This window comes from Cannabis sativa, chromosome 6, assembly GCF_029168945.1.
Source record: "Cannabis sativa cultivar Pink pepper isolate KNU-18-1 chromosome 6, ASM2916894v1, whole genome shotgun sequence".
Lineage (NCBI taxonomy): Eukaryota > Viridiplantae > Streptophyta > Magnoliopsida > Rosales > Cannabaceae > Cannabis > Cannabis sativa.
The window spans coordinates 69637799-69661532 of record NC_083606.1 but is presented as its reverse complement, the minus strand read 5'-3'; the positions used below and the strand labels follow the sequence as shown (position 1 = coordinate 69661532).

General features: G+C 33.2%; 3 protein-coding genes across 3 annotated transcripts; 1 reads left to right on the top strand and 2 right to left on the bottom strand.

Moving 5' to 3' along the window:
* Positions 1–1340: 1340 nt before the first annotated feature.
* Positions 1341–3266, top strand: LOC115724523 (cysteine protease RD19A). The gene is made up of 4 exons (XM_030653820.2): positions 1341–1884; positions 1976–2095; positions 2425–2671; positions 2761–3266. Exons 1-4 carry the CDS (start codon positions 1432–1434, stop codon positions 3033–3035), a joined length of 1095 nt encoding a protein of 364 aa, XP_030509680.1. The 5' UTR covers positions 1341–1431; the 3' UTR covers positions 3036–3266.
* A 2636-nt stretch (positions 3267–5902) lies between these two features.
* On the bottom strand, positions 5903–14148 carry LOC115725475 (V-type proton ATPase subunit a3). The gene is made up of 18 exons (XM_030655010.2): positions 13758–14148; positions 12887–12931; positions 12005–12124; positions 11809–11916; positions 11389–11496; positions 11131–11304; positions 10676–10813; positions 9609–9716; positions 9390–9497; positions 9110–9258; positions 8277–8430; positions 7818–7978; positions 7515–7721; positions 7198–7381; positions 7013–7096; positions 6726–6925; positions 6586–6645; positions 5903–6490 (listed from the first exon to the last, which is right to left on the bottom strand). Exons 1-18 carry the CDS (start codon positions 13902–13904, stop codon positions 6286–6288), a joined length of 2460 nt encoding a protein of 819 aa, XP_030510870.2. The 5' UTR covers positions 13905–14148; the 3' UTR covers positions 5903–6285.
* A 3095-nt stretch (positions 14149–17243) lies between these two features.
* Positions 17244–22993, bottom strand: LOC115725780 (DNA replication licensing factor MCM4). The gene is made up of 18 exons (XM_030655389.2): positions 22844–22993; positions 22075–22755; positions 21851–21979; positions 21685–21766; positions 21202–21334; positions 21044–21115; positions 20833–20955; positions 20640–20753; positions 20305–20517; positions 20112–20210; positions 19033–19193; positions 18770–18866; positions 18514–18675; positions 18275–18355; positions 18095–18173; positions 17870–18006; positions 17717–17770; positions 17244–17611 (listed from the first exon to the last, which is right to left on the bottom strand). Exons 1-18 carry the CDS (start codon positions 22878–22880, stop codon positions 17537–17539), a joined length of 2529 nt encoding a protein of 842 aa, XP_030511249.1. The 5' UTR covers positions 22881–22993; the 3' UTR covers positions 17244–17536.
* Between the last annotated feature and the right edge of the window lie 741 nt (positions 22994–23734).

The window sequence follows — 23734 nt, the reverse complement described above, 5'->3', positions numbered from 1 at the left end:
TAATGTAATTAAGCATTAAACCTCATATAATTTAAAATAATAATTTTTAAGAAGCATTAGTGATGTCTAGCACCTCTAGACATGTAGCATTGCTTTAGTTAAGTTATTATATTTAATTATATGAGATTCGATACAGTTAGACCAATAGCGATATTGACATATAGAAAAGTACTAGACACTATCAATACCTTTTAGCATTTCTCTTTTAAAAAAAATATCGCTAACTAATTTTACTGTGTCACCTCTAAATCTAAGAACTAGTAATACAAATGATCTCCCTCTCACCTCTTAAATGGTCCTCTTCTTGTTCTTGTTTTTGTTCTTTTATTTGATTGTCACTATTATCTTTAGAATAAATAAATAATAGGATGTAAGTTTAAGACAAAAAAAAAAAAATCATTCTAGGATAAGGACATTGATATTGAAATAATTTAAATAAAATCTTATAGGGGTGCTACTCATGAGTTTAATATTGTATATTTTTTTTTTAAAAAAAAAAATAAATCATCAACTTTTATTAATTGTAATTATTAGAGATTACATGAAAAAAAAAAATCAAGAGAAATATTATTGATAACACGATCAACGATAAAATAAGATGCTCGAACCAAAAAATAAATAATACTATTTGTAAATCGTCTAATAAAAATAACAGAAACATCATCTAACTCTGCTAATAACATCTTATCATCTAAAATAATACTCCTAAAATAAAATACCATATGAATAAAACTTCATAATACTTGTATAATGGTAAGATTGTCGGTTTCAACCACGACCTCTTTTCAAGATTTTTTTTTAATATTGTATAATTTAATTGAAGACATTACTAATTTTACAACTTCATAATTAGTTAAATTAAAATTCAACTAACATTCTATTTTATAATGAGATTCAAGTTTTAACAACTACCATTCTATATCCAAATATATATCTTTTTTTTTTAAAAAAAAAAAAATAATCTATTTTAAGAAGATGCTTCACTAGGATAGGCTCAATCTTATCGTGACTATTTTTTTGTTTTTATTTTTTATTATTTATTTTTTAAATAATAATAATAATAAAGAAAAAAACGAAATACATGAGTCACAAAACCCAACAAAAAAGCAACCAAAACAAACTACTTCTACCATTCAACACAGGCACTCAACCCGCGACACGTGTCCAATTCCCATTCGCTCCTTCCACTAACCTCATTCCCTAAGCAAAATCCGTAATCATCCACTACAACAAGGTACAAAACACCGACAAATCTAAACCACTAAAAACTCAGCATTTCGTTGATCACGTAAAATAAACGGTTCAGATTCATTTTACAGATAAAACCGACCGTAGAGGATTATATTCACGGTAACCCAACTTACTGGATATTCCACCTATAAAAAGGGGTCACTCACGCCTAAGGGACCCAAACCCCAAACACCTTTGATAATGGCGAAACGTTTCTCTCTCTCGGTGATTCTCTTCTCTCTCCTCGCCGTTTACGTAGCGGCGGAGGCTCTTTCCGGCGACGATGCTCTGATCAGACAGGTTGTTGACGATGTCGGCGAGATTCGCCTCGGTGCCGATCACCATTTCTCGCTCTTCAAGAACAAATTTGGAAAGTCTTACGCTTCTCAGGAGGAGCACGATTACAGGTTCGAGGTTTTCAAGGCTAACCTACGCCGTGCTAGGCGTCACCAGAGGCTTGACCCCTCGGCTAACCATGGCGTGACTCGTTTCTCTGACCTTACTCCGGCTGAGTTTCGTCGTACCTTTCTTGGACTCAGGAGCCGACTTAGACTCCCCTCTGATGCGAATAAGGCTCCGATTCTTCCTACTGAAGATCTTCCTGAGGATTTTGATTGGAGAGATCGTGGTGCCGTTACTCCAGTCAAGAATCAGGTATTTCTTCATATATATTTATATATATTTGTATTGAATACTCTTTTGTGTGTTGTCTTGTATTGAATTTTTGTTGTGTTTTGGATTTTAGGGTTCTTGCGGATCATGCTGGAGTTTCAGTACAACCGGTGCCTTGGAAGGTGCTAACTTCCTCGCCACGGGAGAGCTTGTTAGCCTTAGCGAGCAACAGCTTGTGGATTGTGATCACGAGGTTTGATCTTTTTTTCTAATTTTACTTTTTGTTAGCTTAGAATGGAGATTTATTGGATTTTATTATCGTATAATTAGGTCAATTCAATTGGAAAGTGATTGGTTTTCAAAACTTTTTGTCGTTTCAATGGAACTTTATTATAACATTAATATTATTAGGTTAATTGAGTTTGAAAGCGACCTTAAAAAAGAAGAAAAAGAGAGTTTTTGATTGGAATCATAACAGTAGTATGATTCTGTGCTAAACCCAATTAGGAATTAGGATTTGAAAAGATGTTTTGGATGTTCCTTTTCATTCATTGATTTGTATTTTTGTCTCTATCTATACAGTGTGATCCAGAAGAGGCAGGGTCATGTGACTCAGGGTGTAATGGTGGGCTAATGAACAGTGCTTTTGAGTACACACTCAAAGCCGGTGGACTAATGAAAGAGAAAGACTATCCCTACACAGGCACCGACCGCAGTACCTGCAAATTTGACAAGAAGAAGATTGCAGCATCAGTTGCCAACTTCAGTGTTGTCTCACTAGACGAGGAACAAATCGCTGCTAACTTGGTTAAGAATGGTCCTCTTGCAGGTAAAGAAAGAAGAAATACTCAAAAGGGTTTGTTTGTTTGTTTAATGACTAATTACGAATTACTAATTGGGTTTGATTTTGATTTGCAGTGGCTATCAATGCTGTGTTCATGCAAACATACGTAGGTGGAGTTTCATGCCCATACATATGTTCAAAGAGACTTGATCATGGTGTTTTGTTGGTGGGTTATGGTGCTTCTGCTTATGCTCCTTCTAGGTTGAAAAACAAGCCATATTGGATTATAAAGAATTCATGGGGAGAGAATTGGGGTGAGAAAGGGTTCTACAAAATATGCAGAGGCAGAAATGTGTGTGGTGTGGATTCTATGGTTTCAACTGTTGCTGCTGTTCATACTAACCATTAAGAAAAGACCTTATATTTATACATTTAGGTCAGTCATGGATGAGGACCCAATTGTCTGTAAATATCTTGTTTCATTTAGAAAAAAGGCAAATGCCATGTATTGTGATTTTTCAGCTTTGTTTTTATTATGTTTTCTTCTTGTTTAAAAAGACCCGAAGAAAGAAGAGTCCTTTTCATGTGTTTGAGCTTTAAATGTATTATTAACATAAAAATGATGTTGCTTTTACTCTCACTATTGTGGAAGTTGGAACGTGTAAGTAATTGTGGGAAGCTTTGTAGTGTAATGCAAGAAAATAAAGACATAATAAAAAAGAAAAACAAAAATTAATAATAAAAGATTAAAAGTTATGAAATACAAATTGTTTATTGATTTTTTTCAAAAATCAATTTGAAAGATGACATGAAGAAATTTTTATGTGGTTAGTTCGGGCTGACTTTAGTAGGTGAGACTCAATTTTGAGTGTAACCAACTAACCATCGTTTGTATGGGACGGTACTATTTGATTAGTGATAATTAGGCATGTGTTGTAATTTGTGAGGAAAAGATATCAAAGTAGTGTGTTGGGGAAAGATGTGCTTTCTTTTTTGTTGTGTGCCTTTCCAAAACTTGACCGAGAGGACAAAGCAACAAATTTTTCAAGATTTGGTGTCAGAGGGAAGCCAACTAGGATGGCTCGCCTTTTTAATTATTCCTTCCTGGATGACTCGTGAGAGTATCTGTTTTTGTTTTTCTTGAATAATTGTTAATAGAACAAGTGTCGACCTTCTAGATTTAGACATCCGATTTAGTTATTGTAAAGCTATAGTTAAATACAGACTTTTCGCATGTCTTTGGCTCATGGGTTGGGCGATCATTTTGTTTGAGTTTAGTGAATAGGCCCTTTAAGCTGATCGTACAAGCTTGGATGTATATGTGTCGTTCATCCAAAAATACAAATAATACAAATAAATTTAAATTATTATAACAATGCATATATTAAACAATAAATATTTGACATTTATACACAATAAAAAAACATCAATACTAAAATAAACTTCTAGGAGGTTCGAAAATTATTAGTTATCCGATCTTAATCTATACAATATTGAAATATAGAGTTGGGAATGTTTGAATGTTATATTGATATCTACCAAATCATGCCCCTCAAATTTTGATATGTAGTAAATCATGCCTCTTGAACTTTCATCCATGTTAGAATTTTTTACTAAAATTAGACAAAAGTCCTTAAATTTAACAATCTCAATAGTTCGGGGGGAATTTTTAACGGCAAAAAAAGTTCAAGGGGCACGAATTAGTACATGTCAAAATTCAGGAGAAAAAATTACTAATTAGCCTAATAAAATTAGTATCATTAAAACACATATACTATTTAAAAACTTATAAAACACATCTACTATTTTCTAATAAGAAATTAAATAAAAAAAAATATTCATAGAAAACATTAGTATTTTAAAGAGACATCTTAAAGTAATTAATTTAATAAACTATTAAAAAATATTTATAACAAACATAAATTAAACACATACCTCAATGTTCTTGATGTATGAGAAATAAATGCTTTATAAGATATGATGTGTAGTGTTTAACAAAGAAATCTTTTGCTCTAAAGTGTCAACATATATGATATTGTAAAGCTATACAATGGGGAAACTAAGTGAAAAGCAAAGCATTTCCCTTTGGTTAGCCTTACACTTTACACTTTATTTATACTGACCAAATATTACAGAAAGCAATCAAAACTAATAGACTTTTTCGGTGAAACTTATTATTACAAGTTTTATCAAATTTTATTATAAAAATATGACATAAAAAAACTCATACAAATATAAAAAAAAATAAAAAAAATATAACCCCATAATATTATTTATTTATGCCATAAAACAATAAATCTTTATAATTTTCTCATTTATTATATAATTTCTATTTTTTTTTTTATGGTGGAAAAAGATAGATAGACATGCACTTTGTTTTTTCTTAAAAAACTTCTTAAAAGGAATAATTTAATGATACCCATGCATGGTCCATCTAAACAAGAAAACATTACAACTTTCTATATTCAATTTGATTCTATAATTTGGCAAATGATCAACATATTATCTTTATGTATTTGTTTTTGTTGACAGTGACATTATTTCCTTAAAGATAACAAAATGTTTACATGAACAAAGGAAAAAAAAAACCTCCAAATATATTTTATGTCCTAAACAACATACACTTCTAATTTGAAAATATATAACCAAAATGATCTTATGTTGCTTTGCATATTTACTATATTTATAAATAAACAATTAATTAAAAAATAATAATTTGTGGTATAAATATTTAAACTCTCAATTGCAGATAAATATCTAAATTTAATTTTTAACAATAATAATACATAAATCATAATTTTAGAACTTCTATAGGTACCTAATCGTTAAATATCAAATTATTATCTACGTATTATTTTCTTAGTAAATTTAAATTAATTTCAGATAAAAAATCAAAATTTAATGAACAAAAGCGTAACCGTTAACTTACACTTAATAGCCAACTACTTACGAAAGTTCTAAAAATATAATTTAAATATTATTATCATCAAAAATAAACTTAAATATTTATCTACAAACACAAGTTAAACTTAAGTATTTATGTCGCAAATTACTCTTTGAAAAACTACAACTTTATCAAGACAGATTACTTTTTTAGGCCAAAAGGTTGATACCGAGATCTCAAATCTTATTGGTCATAGTAAATCTACGACAGGTGGGTAACTCCATAAGAGCAAAAAATAGAATGAATAGATCAACACCCCATTGTGTATTATTATATAAAAATATTATTTTAGGATAAAAAAAACAAAAGAAATCAATAAATATTCATAAGAATGTTAATAATGTAAGACATTATTTATATATAAATAAAGTAGGATGGATATAATTTTATTAATACATAGAGGGCCATGTACCCTAACAACTCTTCTTATTCCTTTTCAATAATTAAATAAACAAGCAAAAAGGGAGTTGGGGAGTAAAAGCCTTCCTATAATAATCTCTTCTTTCCTCTCCCAAAAACAATTTATAAATAATTCAATTACATCCCCCAATTGCCTCACTTAACTCATCAAATTACAAATCAAAGAATTAACTCAAAGATCATATCATCCATTTTGCCTATCCACACGCAAAATCCACCTCACTAGACAGTAGTAGTAGGTACTTTTTAAATATATATATTTTATTTTTTTTTCATACCATTTTCGATCTTTCTATCATTCCTCTTCCTCCTCGGTGACCAAGAACGAGAAAGGTTGGAACTTGTAACCGTCTCCTTCGTAAAACTTGTTTTGGAACTCGACCCAGTGAAGACGAAGTGCGTGTAGGAAAGCGCTAAGAGTTTCCATCACTAGCAATACCCCGACTGTTGCGAAGACGAACACCACGATCCCTATTATGAGGATGAAGACATTGTTGAACCTGTGCATAATATTCAAGAACGAATAAGAGGGCATTCGAAAATCGTGTATTAGAAATTCGGAAAGGAAAGGAGAATTGAGGAATGATCTACTTACCCCCAAGCAAGAAGCAGAACCTTGTCGTAGAAGACACTAGACAACTCTGAGTGAGCAAGACTGAGGAAAGGGGAAAAGGCAAAGTTAATGTCGTCGATTGGCCTATAAATATACTGATAATAAGGTTCGTAGAGACTAACCTCAGTGCCCAAAGACGAAGGTATGAAGCGGTGTTTGAGACGGCACCAAGTACAAACTCGATTGTGTGTATAAGTTGGTGGACAAAAACTTCACTGAACTCGAACTCTTCACCATGACCACCATGCGAATCATTAGCTGATTCTACTTGCAAGCTCTCCTCTGTGGTTTCGAGTAAGGCGTAGGATTCACCTTGGTGCCTCTGCAGTGACAAAAATTAGGAATTATAGAAATGAAATGAAAGAGAAGTTTTTATGGTTGAAATTAAAAAAGAGATTTTACGACGTACAGCTTCATGTTGCTTCTTCAAGAGAAAAGGCTTCGGAATAAGCATCCAAGGTACGGCAACAAGAGCCAAAAACAACAGCACAAGCTAGAAGAAAAGGCATGGAATGTGAGTTATTAGTCAAATAATTTTCTTCTCAAATATATATTTCAAAGTGCGAAATCGGTGTGCAAGACATTAAACAATACCTGGACTAGTTTCTGCCCAGGGAAGAGCTGATTTTCACCTAAATCATCTGTAGGGCTCAGGAACATGTATATCATTACATGGTATAAATCAGCTTGTGAGCCGGTACACCACTTCATAACGATAAGAACAGAGAGATAGCCGAAAAGACTGTTTAAAAATATCAGCTGGGGAATAAATTGGAACCTGTAATATTGGGCAGCTCCAATCAGTTCAAGATAAAATTATATTTCTACAGTTTCAGAAACATATTGGCCCCTATGGCAGTGGCGAAGATGTTTGAATTCTAAAAGCAACACTTCAGAGTAAGATGGCTTACCAAACATTTATACTGTTCTTGAAGTACAGGGCATTGAAATAACTTATTACAATTCCAAGGTTCATTTGAGTCACCCCAATGAGAATAGACATTTTCATCTTCAAAGAGTTGAGAAATGGCAGTTCACTGCGGGTACCATGCCATACAGGGTCAAGCCCAAATGGATATGTAGGGCGCACTTTGATCAAACCCATTGTAGTAGAATCTCTACAAAAGAAGCATACACAAAAAAATTAGAGAGAGAGGAGAGGGATCATATGGTGGGGATAAATAGTATAAATGAACAAACTTCAAATAGCATACCCGCAAGAAAGATCACGGCAAGCATATGCCGAGCGACCAAACAGTTCCAATGGGACAGAGAAGAACTCATTGTAAATCAAACCTGTGTAGATCGAGAAAATCGACATCATCAAAATGACATATCGACCACCAAAGGTCATCTCTGTGATGTCTCCAAGCTTCTGTAAACCCATAATCACATTTTTATTAGATTCCATCGAAGAGAAAGTGATTCTAACGATATAAAATAAGTCATGAACTTGCATAGTAACAAATTACAGCAACACACTATCCTAGTCCAGAACCATCAAGGCATGACCTTGATGACGAAAAATGAATGTGATTATTATTACAAGCAACAGTAATCTTAGTAATGTGATGAAGCAATTAAACATTGCCACGCGTTCTAAGTGAAGAACAGACATGATCCAGGATTAATATATAAGTAGTAAAGCCAATTCAAAACCACAAAATTATTACCTGACTAGAAAGTTTCTTTTCCCTGATTATAAAATACAGTGTTGCCAGTAACAAGCATATTCCATGGCCCCAATCACCGAACATGACCGCAAAAAGAAATGGAAATGTAACAATTGTATATACACCAGGATTTGCTTCTTGGTACTTTGCCACCCTGCAATGACATTACATAATGATGTTCAGGAAATCAGGTGACTTGGACAAAATACAGATAAGAGCAACAAGGACTCTTTCAAGTCATAGCACTATTAAAATTTTACAGACCCTACAAATACAATCTAACAAACCTAAAATTATTGTTTCTATAGATGCACATCCCAGAGATCATAAGGGAAGACAATTAATAGTTCACCATGTCAAAGGAAGTAATTTTTGTAAAGTCAAGACTACAAGAAGAATGGCTGGGATGAACATAATACTATCTTTACACATCCTACTCCAGAATTATGACAAAGGCATGGATGTTAGTTCTTTCTCAAATCTTTTGAACTTTTTTTTTCTTTTTCTAAAAAAGAAGTGATTACTGAACATGTGATAGCATATCTGGATTGAAGAAATTTAGTAGTTTGGGATCTTGTGTACTATAATTTTGGTTACAGGCTACTTTTACTGAATCAAAGCAACTAAGCCATATTTTAGCTAGTTTTCCCAATTCCTCTTGTTAAAGGAAGTTGGCTGCAGATTTTTCATGAATCATCATCCATATAAATGAACGTAATGTGGGGTTTATACGGACATCAAAAGACGTTGAGGGTCTCTCCTCTAACTGCAATACTTTTCCTCAAATAGTAATAAAGAAGAAAAGAATTGTCAATGTTCAGAGCAAAACTGACCCGTATGCATCAACGATTTCCTGAAAAGCAGTAGTGAACTTGTTTGTGCGAAAATAAGTTGGCGGTGACTCTTTTGTATGCAAAACCTGGAATATAGCTCCGACTTGTGAGTTGGAGTCATAGGCACCCCGCTCTAACGCATCTTGGATCTGCAATTATCAACTCCAAGCTATAAGAATTCAAAATATATATTTCACTTGTACCATCACAGCTAAGAACTATAATTCATCTATGTTTTCTGTGTTAAAATTGTAAAAGCAGCTGGAAAAAAGAATATTACCTGCTTTGTGGCAAATATTGGACTCCACCCCTCTGCGACAAGACATTTTTTTGTTACATCAAGGCTGAGCATGTTTAGAGTGTGATATATGGATTTCTCCTTCCTCACCTTCACAAGTTCAAGAATCCCCATTAAACAGGTAAGCATTATAGCAACATAGCAAAAAAACCACTTTGATGATCAAATTGAAGTCTATAAAATGAAGAATCTTAAACAGACCACAAGGTTCCACCGCTCAAATTGATCTCCAATAGTCTGTAATAAATTGCCACGATGCAGCAGTCCAGCATCTATAGTAGTCTTCAGCTCTGAGAGTCTTGCTGAAACCTGAAATTTGAGCAAATGATTTATGAGGAAGAAGAGAGGTAAAAGGAACTTTGCAGAGAACAGGTGATATTGACAGCGATAAACCAATCACAAACAATAATTTGTGGTGTTTATATTACACTTAGTAGCTACCAAGCCTTAACCCCATGATAGGGTTATGGTAATTGGATAAATGCTATGTTTTGTGTGATTTATAAAAAAAAAAACCAATACAAACAAATCCGGGAGGAAAAGTAATTGCCAGGTAATGTGATCTAAACCTTAATCCTCCTCTTGCATTGGGATAAACCTTTGTTAACTTTTTCACACCATAAATAAACTATGCTCTTGCAAATTTCAATTGAGGGAAGACTACAAATAATAAGTATGCGTTTATAATCTGGAAACTAATACTATAATAATTTCTATGTAGGTGCCTAGAAGTGACTTAAACCTCCAGACTTCGCGAGCGAACCATGTATCTGTCCATTTGAGCAACCTCTCTTGAGTCCAATTATTTAACCTGAACTTTGAGCTAAATTCAAATTGTACTTATAGATGAGACCTTTATGGCTGTTACTACCACATAGAATGTTTCTAATTAAAATAATCTCATACTTTTGATGCTTGATGCCTATTCAATTTACCTACTAACTCATTCAATTGTAATCAACGTAGTAAGGCATTCTCAGTGAAAGCATTGCATCAACAAGTATAGAAGCCTTCTAAGCCAAGAAATCAAGTCAGCCAATAACCACGACAGTAACAATTCTTAGTTTTATAGAAAATGAAAGCCTAAGTCAATCTCATGCTTGAAGAATTACATAACCAGAAAATTCTGACAAGTTAAAAGGCTTGAACTAACAAAGAAGCAAGATCACCGAGGTGTAGATAATAAAATGAAGAAACTCATGTCAAGATAAAAATATAAGTTTCAATTACACGATAACAAATAATGCAAACATGCATGCATCCCCTACCTCATTGATCGATTGAACTTGTCTGCCTAGGTCCTCAGTAAAAGGATAACGATTAGCACCAAAAGCTTCACATATTTTAAGAATTTTGTTCTTTGCTTTTTCTCCAGAGTAGAAAACCAGAAAAACATTTTTCTCAACCTGCGCATTAACAATAACATGTCAAAAAAAGGGGGAATGCAAGACAACCAAGCAATTAGCATAATATTTTACTTTTGCTTAAGTGAAGTAGTTAACAAATGAAACAGAAAATTTTCAAAAATAAATAGATAATTGGAATGAATTTTTTTATTTTTATCTTTTTTAAAAAAAAAAAGTTATGTTAATAACATTATGAACTTAAGCGAGAAAGGGAGAAGAGAGAAAGGGGTACTTAAATACTTCGAGTTATGACTGACACTTCAGTTATTTCTATATTTTTACTATTCAACTTTTTCTATTGAAAGAAGTGTTATCACCTTCTCTCCTGATATGGGATCAGTAACAGGATTCTCCAATGTGGCCTGCTTCAGAAAAACATTACCCCTAGTAGCACGAAATAGAATCCTTTCAAACGCCATAGACTTTTCCCTAGGAACAAGGCCAGTAAGATACCCCAACTTCACTTGCTTGGATGGATCAGTCGATATTTCCTAGCAGAACAGCCAAATCGAGTCAATTATTTCATTTGAAAGATTATTTACAGCTCTAAATAAAATCAAAGCTAGCGCTAGTACTTGGTCTAGTAGAAGAGGGGTCTCCAGCGAATCATCTGCTTCACGTGATTCAGATTCTCTCTGCAACTCCAGGGCACTGCTATGAGCTGCATGAAAAAAATCAGCTGCCTGAAAAGTAGGAAATAATTAAGTTAATAACCGTGTTATTACTTCATCTCAGTTTAAGTTTTCATTAATATTGAGAACACATATATCCATTTTATTATCAATTCACAAACAGCATAACCCTTTAATGACAGCTTGGCAACAAGGAAGGCACACTATCCACTCCTCTAAATTAAAGGCTTCCCATTAGTAGAAGAATCAACATTAGGAATGAACTTAATCATGTTTGAATTGAAGAATACAAACATTCTAATCTCATGATATTTCACGAGGAGAGTTGCAACGAGAATTAAAAGAATGCAAAAGAAGATGTACCTTCTGCAGGACTAGCTTATATTCTGCAAGTTCATTATAAGAACGTTGCAACTTCTCGCTATTTGCATTCATTTCAACCAGCTCTGACTCAAGTTCACCTAGTTTAACCTAGCATGAACATAAACACAACAATTAAACAACATAAATAGAAAAATAAAGAAAAAAAAGTACTAGTATTCTTGAACTTATAGCTCACCTCTAGGTCATCCAAATTGATCTCAGCTCGTGTTGTAGATGTCTTTGGAGAGAATCCTGCCTTTGACATCTGCTCCTTGAAGAAACGTAACTTGCGTGCCAACTCTCCACATCTTTTTATCTTTATTGGAAAAGTAATATTAAATACAATAACAAAAACTAATATTTTGAACTTGAAGGATAGCAGTTAAGTATTTTATTAGTACACATTACCAAAAAAATGTATTTTTCATCAATACAAGATATGTATAATCAGAATATAAGTATATTATGTACATATTTACGCTCTGATTTTCTACATTAAAAGCAACAAAAGAGTCTAGCTTGTTGATGTCAGACTCTCAGAATTGGCCAAGCCTCAGTAAACTAAATAAAACTGTTTAATCTGATCCCATAAAGGTGTAGTTGAGTATTTTTCATACTATAATATCATAAAAGTTATATCTGCAGCAGAAAGGGTTAAACAAAAATATACCCGCAAAAACCTAGAATGATGACCGTATACTTCTTTCAGCTTAGTCCAAAAATACGCTAGATATCTTTAAGTTACAATGAAAACTTCTAACTACTTATCCTAAACAGAGTCGAGTTCATCTTTCGGATACAAGAGTGCTAATTACGTATAGCTAACTGGGTAAATAAAACCAAAAGGCAAGCTTAAGCCCTAGAAAACCCTTGAACCCATCACCTGCAAATGAATATCTTCCTATTTGATATACCTTGAAGATTTTACGGAATCATAACCTTTTGCAAATTTATTAATCTAGCTTCTATTGTGAGTTGTTAGTTGTATACAAAAAGAAAATCCACTAATCAGATAGTAATAAAATTAAGATCTACAATGCAGTAATCTTAAATTAAAAAATACAGGACATAAAATCACCTGAGTAGCATAAGTTCGCTGAAATGGGCTCTTATCTGAATTGAGCTGCAAGAAAATACAATGGGGAATAACATACAAGCGGTGAGAAACTGGAGAACATTCAAGGCTACATATCATACAAGTATGAGGAAACATAGAAACCATGTAAATTTACTACATTAAAACGGTATTTCTTATTCATTCTAATCATCCCTTATGCTCCAAATTTCCACCTTTTTTAAATTAAATATTAAATTAGCTTCTTTTACTTCAGCAGCAACTCCAAGCAAGTATTGTTTGGTAAAACTAAATATAAGAACTCACTTAAAAATGTGAACTTTTCCTAAATACAATACAAGTAGTAATATGCCATTTCAAATAGTGTAATTCATCGATTCACAAAGAAAAACTACAATTGACTACTGGAAAACCGAAAAAGCTAGCTCCTTCCACATTCATACAGTTATATTACTACAAGCAGAGCCAAAGATGCAACGGACCCCAAATCTGACTAATCAAAACTTGAAACACCTAATGAACCAAATATCAAATCGCAGCAACATTTGATTTGAAATTAACAACAAGATCATATCAATCCACGATCTACGAAAGCAAATTCTCAACTAATTCCTCCCAAATTGAATCCCCTTTAACTCAATCCATCAATCAAAAACCACATTATCGATCAATCGGCAACACAAAATAGCTAAGCTAGAACCCTAATTTTTCAAAAATAAAAACCCGATCGCGATTACAAAAAGCTAAAACCAGTCAAAGCAGAAACCACCAAAGCTAAGACTACAATAAAACTCCATAATTGAAATCGAACAAGTAAGAAAGAAGGGTTTTGTAAGAAAAAAGAAGGGTATTCATATATAGAGAGAAAGCATACATCTTTGAACTGGAGAAGACCGAGGTCGCCGAGGTAAGAGACAGTGAGGTGAGCAGACTCGATTGGAATGATGAGTTGAACGAGTTGCATCGGCTCGGACCTGAACAGATCCATCGGGGGACAACAGCCTCCTCCTCCTTCTGCCATTGTTAGGCTTTCTCTGTCTCTGTCTCTGTCTCTGTCTCTCTCTAGAATAACACAGAGAGATGAATAAAAATGAGTGTGGGAGAGCTCTGATGATGACGATGAGAGAAGTGAATGGAGAGAGAGATTTGGCGTTTGGGGAAATCAGTCGCCACAATCCACAAGCTTCGCTCCACGTCCTTCTCTCTCCTCTTTCTCTCTCTTTCAATAATTTAATTAATTTAATTGATTATTAATATTATTATTATTATTATTATTATTATTAGACATTTTTATATTTATATTTTACTGAGGTGTTGCTGTGATCTGTTTGGATGATTTGTTTGTATTCGTTCTAACTCTATTAGGGTACGAAATTTCCTCATTTCTCATTATTCCTTTTTATCTTAATCTTTTTAAAAATAAAAAATAAAAAATTACCCAAAAAAAAGTATTAAAATTAGCTCTGTATATAATGTAGACAACTTTTTTTTTGGCTAAAGTACTATAACAAAAAAAAAAAAAAACCAGGTAAGGGTAAGAATATTAAAATATTATTTTATTATTGAGTAATTTGCGGGAAATATAATTTAAGTTAGGGGTGTTCGCAGTGTGGGTGGTGCGGTTTTTGACTATTTTTTTAAACTAACCCGCACATGCAGTTTTTCTAATTTCTCAAATCGCACCCGCACTGCGAAACTAAAAAACTGTGAAAACCGCAACGCAAAAAATGGTGTAATGCAGTTTTTGTGATTTGGACTATCACCAATAATTAAACTATCACAAATATAACAAAGTTTGAGCAACACTTGTCAAAAATACCATAAGGCTTGAAAATAAATATGAAAAAAAAATTAAGTTTCAACAATACAATAATTAGTAGACTTTGGGTTGGACATTCACATATTGGACCTAAATAAATATAAAAATTGGTATTTTTATAATGTGCAGTACGGTGTGGTGCGGTTTGAACCGCATATTAACAATTCAAAACATAAACTTCACCGCACTGCGCGGTTTAGGAAAAATCAAACCGCGACCGCACCGCAAGGAATTTCAAACCATATTTTATTTGCGGTACGGGCAGTTTGAACGGTTTGATGAACACCCCTAAATTTTAACTATTATTACTATCAAAAATTAAACTTAAATCTTTCTGTGTAATAGATATTTATGCTGCAAATTGCTCTTTATTATTTTCTTCTCACATAATTCAGTACCAACAATTAAATTTTAATTTTAGCTTATTAAGAATTATGTGACCACATTTAATACTTTTAAGCCTATTAAAATTTGATCAATTATATATTAAATGTTAAATTTTGCCAACTATTTTTATCCAATTAATTTCAATTATTTGAACTGATCTAACATTAGACCGGTTTTATCCATAGAGTATATTTCATGTATACTTATTAGATGGGAAACTTACAAATATACTGGAATTTGGGTTAACTTTTACAAAAATACTGTCACACAGAAATTTTTTCAAAAATACTGTGTTTTATAAAACACTAGTAAAACACAAAGTAGAACAACTCAAAACAACAGTAAAACACTAGTAAAACACCAGTGAAAACTTAACACAGTGTACTACAGTATGAAACTTATAAAAAAACACAGTAAAAAAGTAAAAAATACCGTCTGACAGTATTTTTGTAAAAAAATGGCAAAAGTTAGTATACCATGTAAATTTCCCTATTAGATTAGTTCAAATTTATCCGATATTTTTAAACTTAATAATTTTCGGCTCAAATTGAATTCATCATTAGACCCAATTCAATGTTTTGGATTGAATTCCATCAAATGTTATTGGATACATCTGATACAAAATAAATAAATAAGTAAGGTTCTAATCCTAATTTTTATATAGATATATATATTTTTGGCGCGTTTACTAAACTGTAATTGGAATCAGAATAATCAATGGAAGAAATGTATCGTTTTAAAATAGAAAATAATTGGAAACAATATTTTATTATGATGTTTACTAAACTGTCCGGAAAGAAAACCAGAATCATATTATTTTGTTTACATAACTAGAAAAGGTAATCAGAATGCTTTAATTTGACAAAATTGTCATTATTAGAATATGTAATTATTTTCTGTTTATAGATTTTTAAGGGGCATATTTGTCTTTTTCATTTTTAGTTAATAAAATTAAAATTAAAATAAATTAAGTGAGGAAAAGAAAATGCATTCGCTATAAAAATGGGGGAGAACATTTCCCTTTGTTTTCTCCATAATTTGTGTGGCTCCCACTAGTTTCTCCCTTTCCAAAATTTAGTAAATAATTGTATAGGAATTAATACCATACCATTTATTTCTATTCCATTTAAGTAAATATGCCATATAGTATAAAAATATAAAATTTAATTACTAAGGTTGTGTTTGTTATAAGTTTTAGTTTGTATAAGAATGTGAGCAAAAAAATCACTTTTGGGAAATATGAAACCACCCCATTAAATGTCTATAGGACCCACTACATTCTTACATAAAAAATTGCACCAAAAGATTCATTTCAAATGCCCTCACATTCCAACATTACCCTATAACAAAGAGAAATGGTAAATGGACTAGTGGTGCTTAACATCCTCCTATGTGTCAATATCGCTATTGGTCCAAATAAGTATCGGGTCCCATATAATTTAATATAATAACTTTTAGAGAGTATCGCTAGCCAATCGCAACGCGATATGTCGAGAAGGTGTTAAGTACCACTGGTGCCTAATACCAATGCTCTATAACAAACACCCCTAATTCAAATTAGATATTAGATGTATCCAATCATAATTAAATATTCAATATTTGATAATTAATAATCATTGAACACCCTATGTGCTAAGATTTATTGCAAAATAGTATATATGTTGGACAAAAAATTCTTAAATTCAAAAATCTAAATAGTTTTTTAAAAAAATTAACAATATAAAATATTCAAAGAACATTATTTTGATATATGTTAAAGTTTAAAAGTAAAAATCCTAATCAATCTAAAAATAAATGGTAATTAAGGATAATCAAACTTTTTTACTTTTATACTATTTTGTTTTGTATTCCACTATTATTTTATAAAAATATAGTATTTTTGAAAAAAAAAATCGTGTAACAGTATTTTTGTGATAATTTACCCAAATTTTAGTATTTTTGTAAATTTCTCCTTTAATTATGCCCATACATCAAGTGCCAAGTTTCTTCTTTATGGTCACAAACACCATATTTTAATTGAAATGCCATATAGAATGTCAAATAGCAATATTACCACTTAAACTAAAACTAACACTCAGACCAAGTCATGTAAAATCAGAAGTTATGTAGTTCGACTTTGGCATCCGTACTTAATTGTGAATTTGTTATTCAAAATAGTAAAATTAGATATAAATAACTAAAAGAACAAAAGCATTTACAACATCACAAAATTTTATCATAAAGATTATAGTAAACCTAGAGTCTGCCCATGCCATCCAAAACTACGGTTAAAAATAAAAATAAAAATAAAATCAGAAACTAATACATCTCTCAACTAAATAATTAGTTAAAAAAAAAAAAAGTGGATTTGAATGGTATTTTAGTGCTAATACGGTGGTATAGAATAATCATAAATATAATTTCAGATTTGGGTTTGTCTCTTGTTATTCCCTTTCTTCTTCTTCAAATTATACTCTTTTTACACTGTCACCATGAACAGATACAAATCCTTCGCTTGAAAGTGTGGAAACTGCATTCCTTAGCTGTACCAAACCAACCCTTATTAGACCCACCATTCAATTCCAACCCAATTTCTGTAAATATATATATATATATATATATAGAGAGAGAGAGAGAGAGAGACTAACATCATTGAGGTGAAATTCGGTTCCTGAGCTCTGTTTCTTCAGTTCCTCCAATATCTAGATAGAGCAAACATAAAGTAAATTGAAGTGTTTGTTTCTTGATAAGATAAATGGTTTTGCATTTCCTAATTAATAGTTTAAAGCACTTATATGTACCTCTAACAAGCGCATTGAGGGTCCTCCTAGCTGCATTTTTTCCATGATCAAGTTGCGAGTTGCCGACAATAGATTCTCCCGTCTCATTCTTTCGCTTGCAGAGACTCCAGTTGTGATGAGATCCATGTCAATTGTTCCTTAAATAGCAGAATGATTTAAAGAGACTTGTGAGATTTTGTAAAGAAGGTGAAAGAAAGAGTGGTTCAGTTTGATTGGAGAACATACCGGTGGAGTGATCTGTAGCTGACTGTTGCATTGCAACTTCCAGGAGTCGAAATGCCTCAGTTACATCACGTTTTTCTACCTGCACGAGCAAAAAGGAGAATAAGTTCAGTCCCCCATTCTACTTGTTAGTGTTCCATTACGTGCTGTTAGATGAATCCAAAGGTGGAAAAGTTTACTGACCACTTCTGAAAATCGAATTCGAGCCAAGGCTTCACTAAGACGTATCAGACTTTCAATTTGCCTTGGTGTTGCGGTTATAACCTGTTAATAGACCAAATCAGAAACCGTTGATGGCACAAAGACGTATCAAATATTCATGGATAACCAGTAATGGTGTTTAGGGGTTGAAGAGACTGTTATGTCATAGACACATGTGCACAACGATTCTGTAACTATTGATAAAGTAAAATCCTTTTTACCTTTTTCCCACTTCCCGGGAAATTTCCTCTCCTTCTCAAGTCAACATAACCTCGAGTCAAGTCTTCGGCAGCTTCATCAGATAATTGTGGATGAATATGCTTTCTTGCATAGCTTACATATGCAATCAATGTAGGAAGGTCCAAGACATCCTGCTCTATGCTCTGCAAGGAGTGACATAGAATTTTGGATATCATGATTAATAAATTTCCCAAGATTAGAGCTTAAACAAGAGACTTGGCAAATATATCACCATACCTCAGGATTCTCAAAATGTAATGCAACTATATGCTTGGCAAGGCGCCTGTCAGTATGTTCATCAGCCTTGTCTAGAATTAAGTAAATCAGATCAAACCTGAAAATGTATCAAAAGAGTAGAATCCAAACATCAGTATAGGTTGTCAAATCTAAAAATTATGTCCTACAGCAAGACATTACATACTAAAGTTTAAAGGGGCAAAGTCATGCTACTGAAGTATCTAAGACTTCTGTAACATCCTAGTTTTTATTACAGTGCTTACCTTGATAATAAAGTAGGAGGAAGGTGTATATTGTCAATCACAGACAAGCGAGGGTTATAGCGTGACCCACTTGGATTTGCACAAGCCAACACTGAAGCCCTAGCATTAAGAGAGGCAATGATTCCTGCCTTTGCAATTGAAACAGTTTGTTGCTCCATCACCTGGGGAATGCATATATCATTAGTAACAAAACCATTGCAAGAAATAGGAGTAAGATTATGAATGTTGTATCATTGCCTGGTGGCCCAATTGGGAGAATACACTCCCCAAAACTACCCTATTAGTGGAGGATGCCTAAATGGTTATAAGCCACCATCTATACTTAGTCAACGTGAGATCTGAAAGTAGACCCGATATGAAAGTAGGTCTACTCTAACAATGCAAGTTACAGGGCATCACATTTACTCTCAAATAGATACTTTTCTAATGCATACCAGTAGGGCTGTACAGAAATTTTCGTAAACCGCCCAACCCGAATAACCCGACTAAACCAAACCGACAAAACCGAAAAAAAATACAAACCGACATAACTTGACAAAATTCTAAACCGCCCAATCTGTAAATTGGGCGGGTTGAATTTTGACCCAAACCGCCCAATGAACCCGCCCAAACCGATTTAACCCGATTAAGAGTTTTTTTTTTTTTTTTTTTTTTTTTTATTTTTTATATATATATTATATATTATATAATATATAATAATATATAATATATATTAAAAAAAACCCAATCCCTAAATTGAATTTAGATTTGGAATATTATGTATTTAATGTTATTAATTTTTATTTTAGTTGAATCTGAAAAAAAAAACTCCTAATTCGGTTTGGGCGGGTTAACCCGCCCAACCCGTCGGTCGGGTCCAGATTTTTTTTTTTTTAAATTGGGCAGTTTGCATGCAGAATTTTATAACCCGATCTTTATGTTGGGTTGGAAAATATATAGTATAAACCGACTAAACCGACCGATGTACAGCCCTACATACCAGTATATTTGAAGGGGAAAAAAATCTATCACGAATTTATCAAAGAAAATACAATATTTATGGTCAGATAAAAAAATGAATGATCACATGGATAACCAACCTCGTGTAACATGCTCCTTGCATTGTCAGACATTTTGTCAAATTCATCGATGCAGCAAATGCCGCGATCACTCAAAACTAATGCTCCACTCTCCAAAACCTAAAAGCATCAAACCATTTGTAGTTAAGGTTATGTCAGAACTGGAGAAAAGATATGTAGTAACATAAAATTGAAGAGTTAGTTAGCGTCATACTGTTTCCCCAGTTTCAGGATCTTTGGTAACATAAGCAGTCAAACCAACAGCAGAACTCCCTCTTCCACTGGTGTATATACCTCGAGGAGATAGCTTGTGTATGTACTGAAGCAGCTGAGACTTACTGGTTCCAGGATCACCAACAAGAAGGATATTAATATCACCACGGAAGTTAGCACCAGATGGCAACTTCAAAGCGATCCCGCCAAACAGCTGCAATGAGGAAGGTTGCATTTAGTACTACACTAGTCAAAAGAGATTCAAGACAAACTACCCTTTAAACCTAAGACAAAAATACAATCAAGGACTTGGTGAAGTGGAAATATCCAAAACACCTGACAAAGAAGGCCCCTTTTGACGTCATCCAGCTCCCAGATGTTTGGTGCGAGAGACCTCATTAAACGGTCATATATATCTGGTTGCTTTGACAATTCTTTCAATTCTTCAACCTGTAATCAAAACAAAAATAAGATTTTGTAGAATAATTCATTTTACGAAAGAAAGACAGATATTACACATTAGACATACCTTCTTCTCATCGAAAACAATATCATCTGAGTTTCCACCTAAAGGATTATCAATTTCCATTTGATCATCCACCAGCATTCTCGACTTGTCAGTCTTCTTTATATGAAGACAATCAATGTACGTCTGCATTCAAAAGAAGAAAAACACATCACGACCCTGCCATGATCAAAGAACCCTAAAAATAATAGAGAAAGGGAACCATCACACATGCCTTGAAGAGTGATTTTACAGTTCTGTGTGCTGGTCCAATTCTGACAGTCATGGCCCTGTAAATCCCAGTGACCTATTGAAAAGAAATTCATTAAACAAGTGAACAAACAAATTCACATCCTTCATAAGATTCTGCAACATCATCTGATCTGTCTTTACCTCAACTCTATCTCCTGGTTTTCCAGCATCAACCAGTTTATCATGCATCAACAAGCTAACAGTATGTGGAGTCCCTCCCTCAAGAATCTCATCAGGCGTCTCCTGTAGCCTTACAATCTGCTTATCAGTAAACCTGATTTCAGAAGGAGAACTAGTTAGTAGTCATTTGTTGGAATTCACAACAATAAATTTCAGTATCCAAATATAATAAACCATTATTTACAAACTTTTACATACACAATCTCTAAATGCATGTCCTTTTACCAAATTAGTCTATCCAAAACTAATTTTAGCTCTAGAGGTATAAAATTAAACTTCAAAGAGGCAAAATGAGTTTAAAATGAAGCAAAGCATGGGTTGTAAAGGAATAATTCAGAAGAGCAACAATCAAAATAGCATGTATAGCCGATCAAACACCAAATGCAAGTGACAATTGCATATAAAAACATGTATTTTCATAAAACAAAGCTAAGCTACAGTTACCTGCATCGGTTGTGAACAAGTGTCATGGAGTTTCTTGCTTGGCATTCTTCCTTCAAGCATCTTGTTGGTTCAGTTATCCGTCCTGAAAAGGGAAAATAATTTAGAATGACATTGTGATATAGAAAAGAAAAAACTAGCCCATGCGAATGGTATCCTAACTAATTACCTTTCTCTACAGCAACAGGTTCAGAGTAGTAACCGCACACAAGACATCTAAATATTGCTTCTCTGATTTCCGGAATTATTGAACTGCAACGGATAACCATTCCCTTCAAAGACACCATTCTCTCAATGTCTAGTATGACAAATTAGATACAGTTAATACAAATATTCAGCAAACTGGGAAATTGTGAAAAATTCATTTTTTAAAAAATTACACAAAATTCTTACCACAGGGGTTGAGATTTCTCATTGAAGTTGAAGTTTTGAGATTATATATTCGAGTCTGAATGTGCTTTTCGAACAACGGCTCGATTAAAGGCACCATTTCCATCAAAACAATGTCAAAAATCGCAAGAACCTCAAGTGGATACCTAACCATCTTCGCATACAGATCAGAATCATAATCAAACACATCGTGTGCATTAACATCAAGTGAGTCACCCTCTATTTCAAGAACCCTCTTGATAGTTTCAATATACTTTCCTTCAGTATGAAACTCCGAATCAGGAGTCTGAGACTGTTGGTCCCTAAAATTCTTCAAAAACCTCACAATAGCAGCTTTGACATCATTAACACTAATGTTCGTTCCCCAAACAAAAGTAGGGCGGTCCTCATCCATGTCAAAACCATCACCACCTTCAGAGGAAGGCGGCAAATCGTCGGTCGAAGTGGGAGTTGCAGCAGCTGAGGGAGCTCTCCGCTTGCCATTGGAACCGTTACGGCGCGTTCCAGCCGATGGTGTCGGAGTTGCTTCGGAAGAAGCGGCGAAACGAGAAGGAGGTGCTGTTGGAGTCGCAGATGCCGCCGGAGTGGTAGATCGGCCCCTTCTTCTCCGGCGAGAAGCGTCCCCGGGGGACGAGTTAGTGTTCCCGATTTGACTTGTAAACGAGTCATCGGGCGATGAAGGACCTGTGTGTAGATAATTGCTCTGAAAATTAATTCAACAGATAAATAAATAAATACAAAATCGATAATCAAACATTCAAGAGAGGTTTACCGTTGTTGAAGTTTCCCTGAGAAGACTCGGAAGCCATGGGCGAAGACTGGAGCGAGATAGTGAGAGAGAAATTGAGGGGTTTGGAGAGTGAGAAATGAGGTGAGAAAGCTTTGTTGGGTTGAATATGGCGGGAAGAAGCTAAGGGTTTCCCGCCAGAAATGTGTGTAGGCTAAATGGGCCGGGCTACAGGTCTAGATTGCAGGCCCATAAATTCTGGGCCTGCTTTAGGACCAATTAACTAGCCGAGCCCCTGAGCCTTTCATGTTGGAAACGGCTGTTTAATAGTTTGGAAATTTACATGGTATACTAATTTTTACCATTTTTTTACAAAAATACTGTTAGGTGGTATTTTTTACTTTTTTACTGTGTTTTTTATAAGTTTCATACTGCAGTATACTGTGTTAAGTTTTCACTAGTGTTCTACTGGTGTTTTTTAGTTGTTCTACTGTTGTTTTGAGTTGTTCTATTTTGTGTTTTACCTGTGTTTTATAAAAACACAGTATTTTTGAAAAAAAATTCGTGTGACAGTATTTTTGTAAAAATTAACCCAAATTCCAATATTTTTGTAAGTTTCCCTTATACTTTGGGATTATTTCAAAAATTTACAAAAACAATCGAAAAAAATATACAAAAATACTTTTGTACAAAATTTTAAATATTTTTTTTTTATTTTTATGATTTTATTTACAGAAATTACGGTCTGTTAATTTATTTTTATGTTGTTCTGTTATTAATTTGTTGTTATTTACATGTTATTATTTTTATTGTTATTTAGATATCATTTTTGTGTAATTTTTTTATTATTTACTTGTTATTTTTTTAAAACACCATAAAAATATAAAAAAATATATTTGAACATAAAAATGAAAAGGTTTTACAAAAAGTGACATT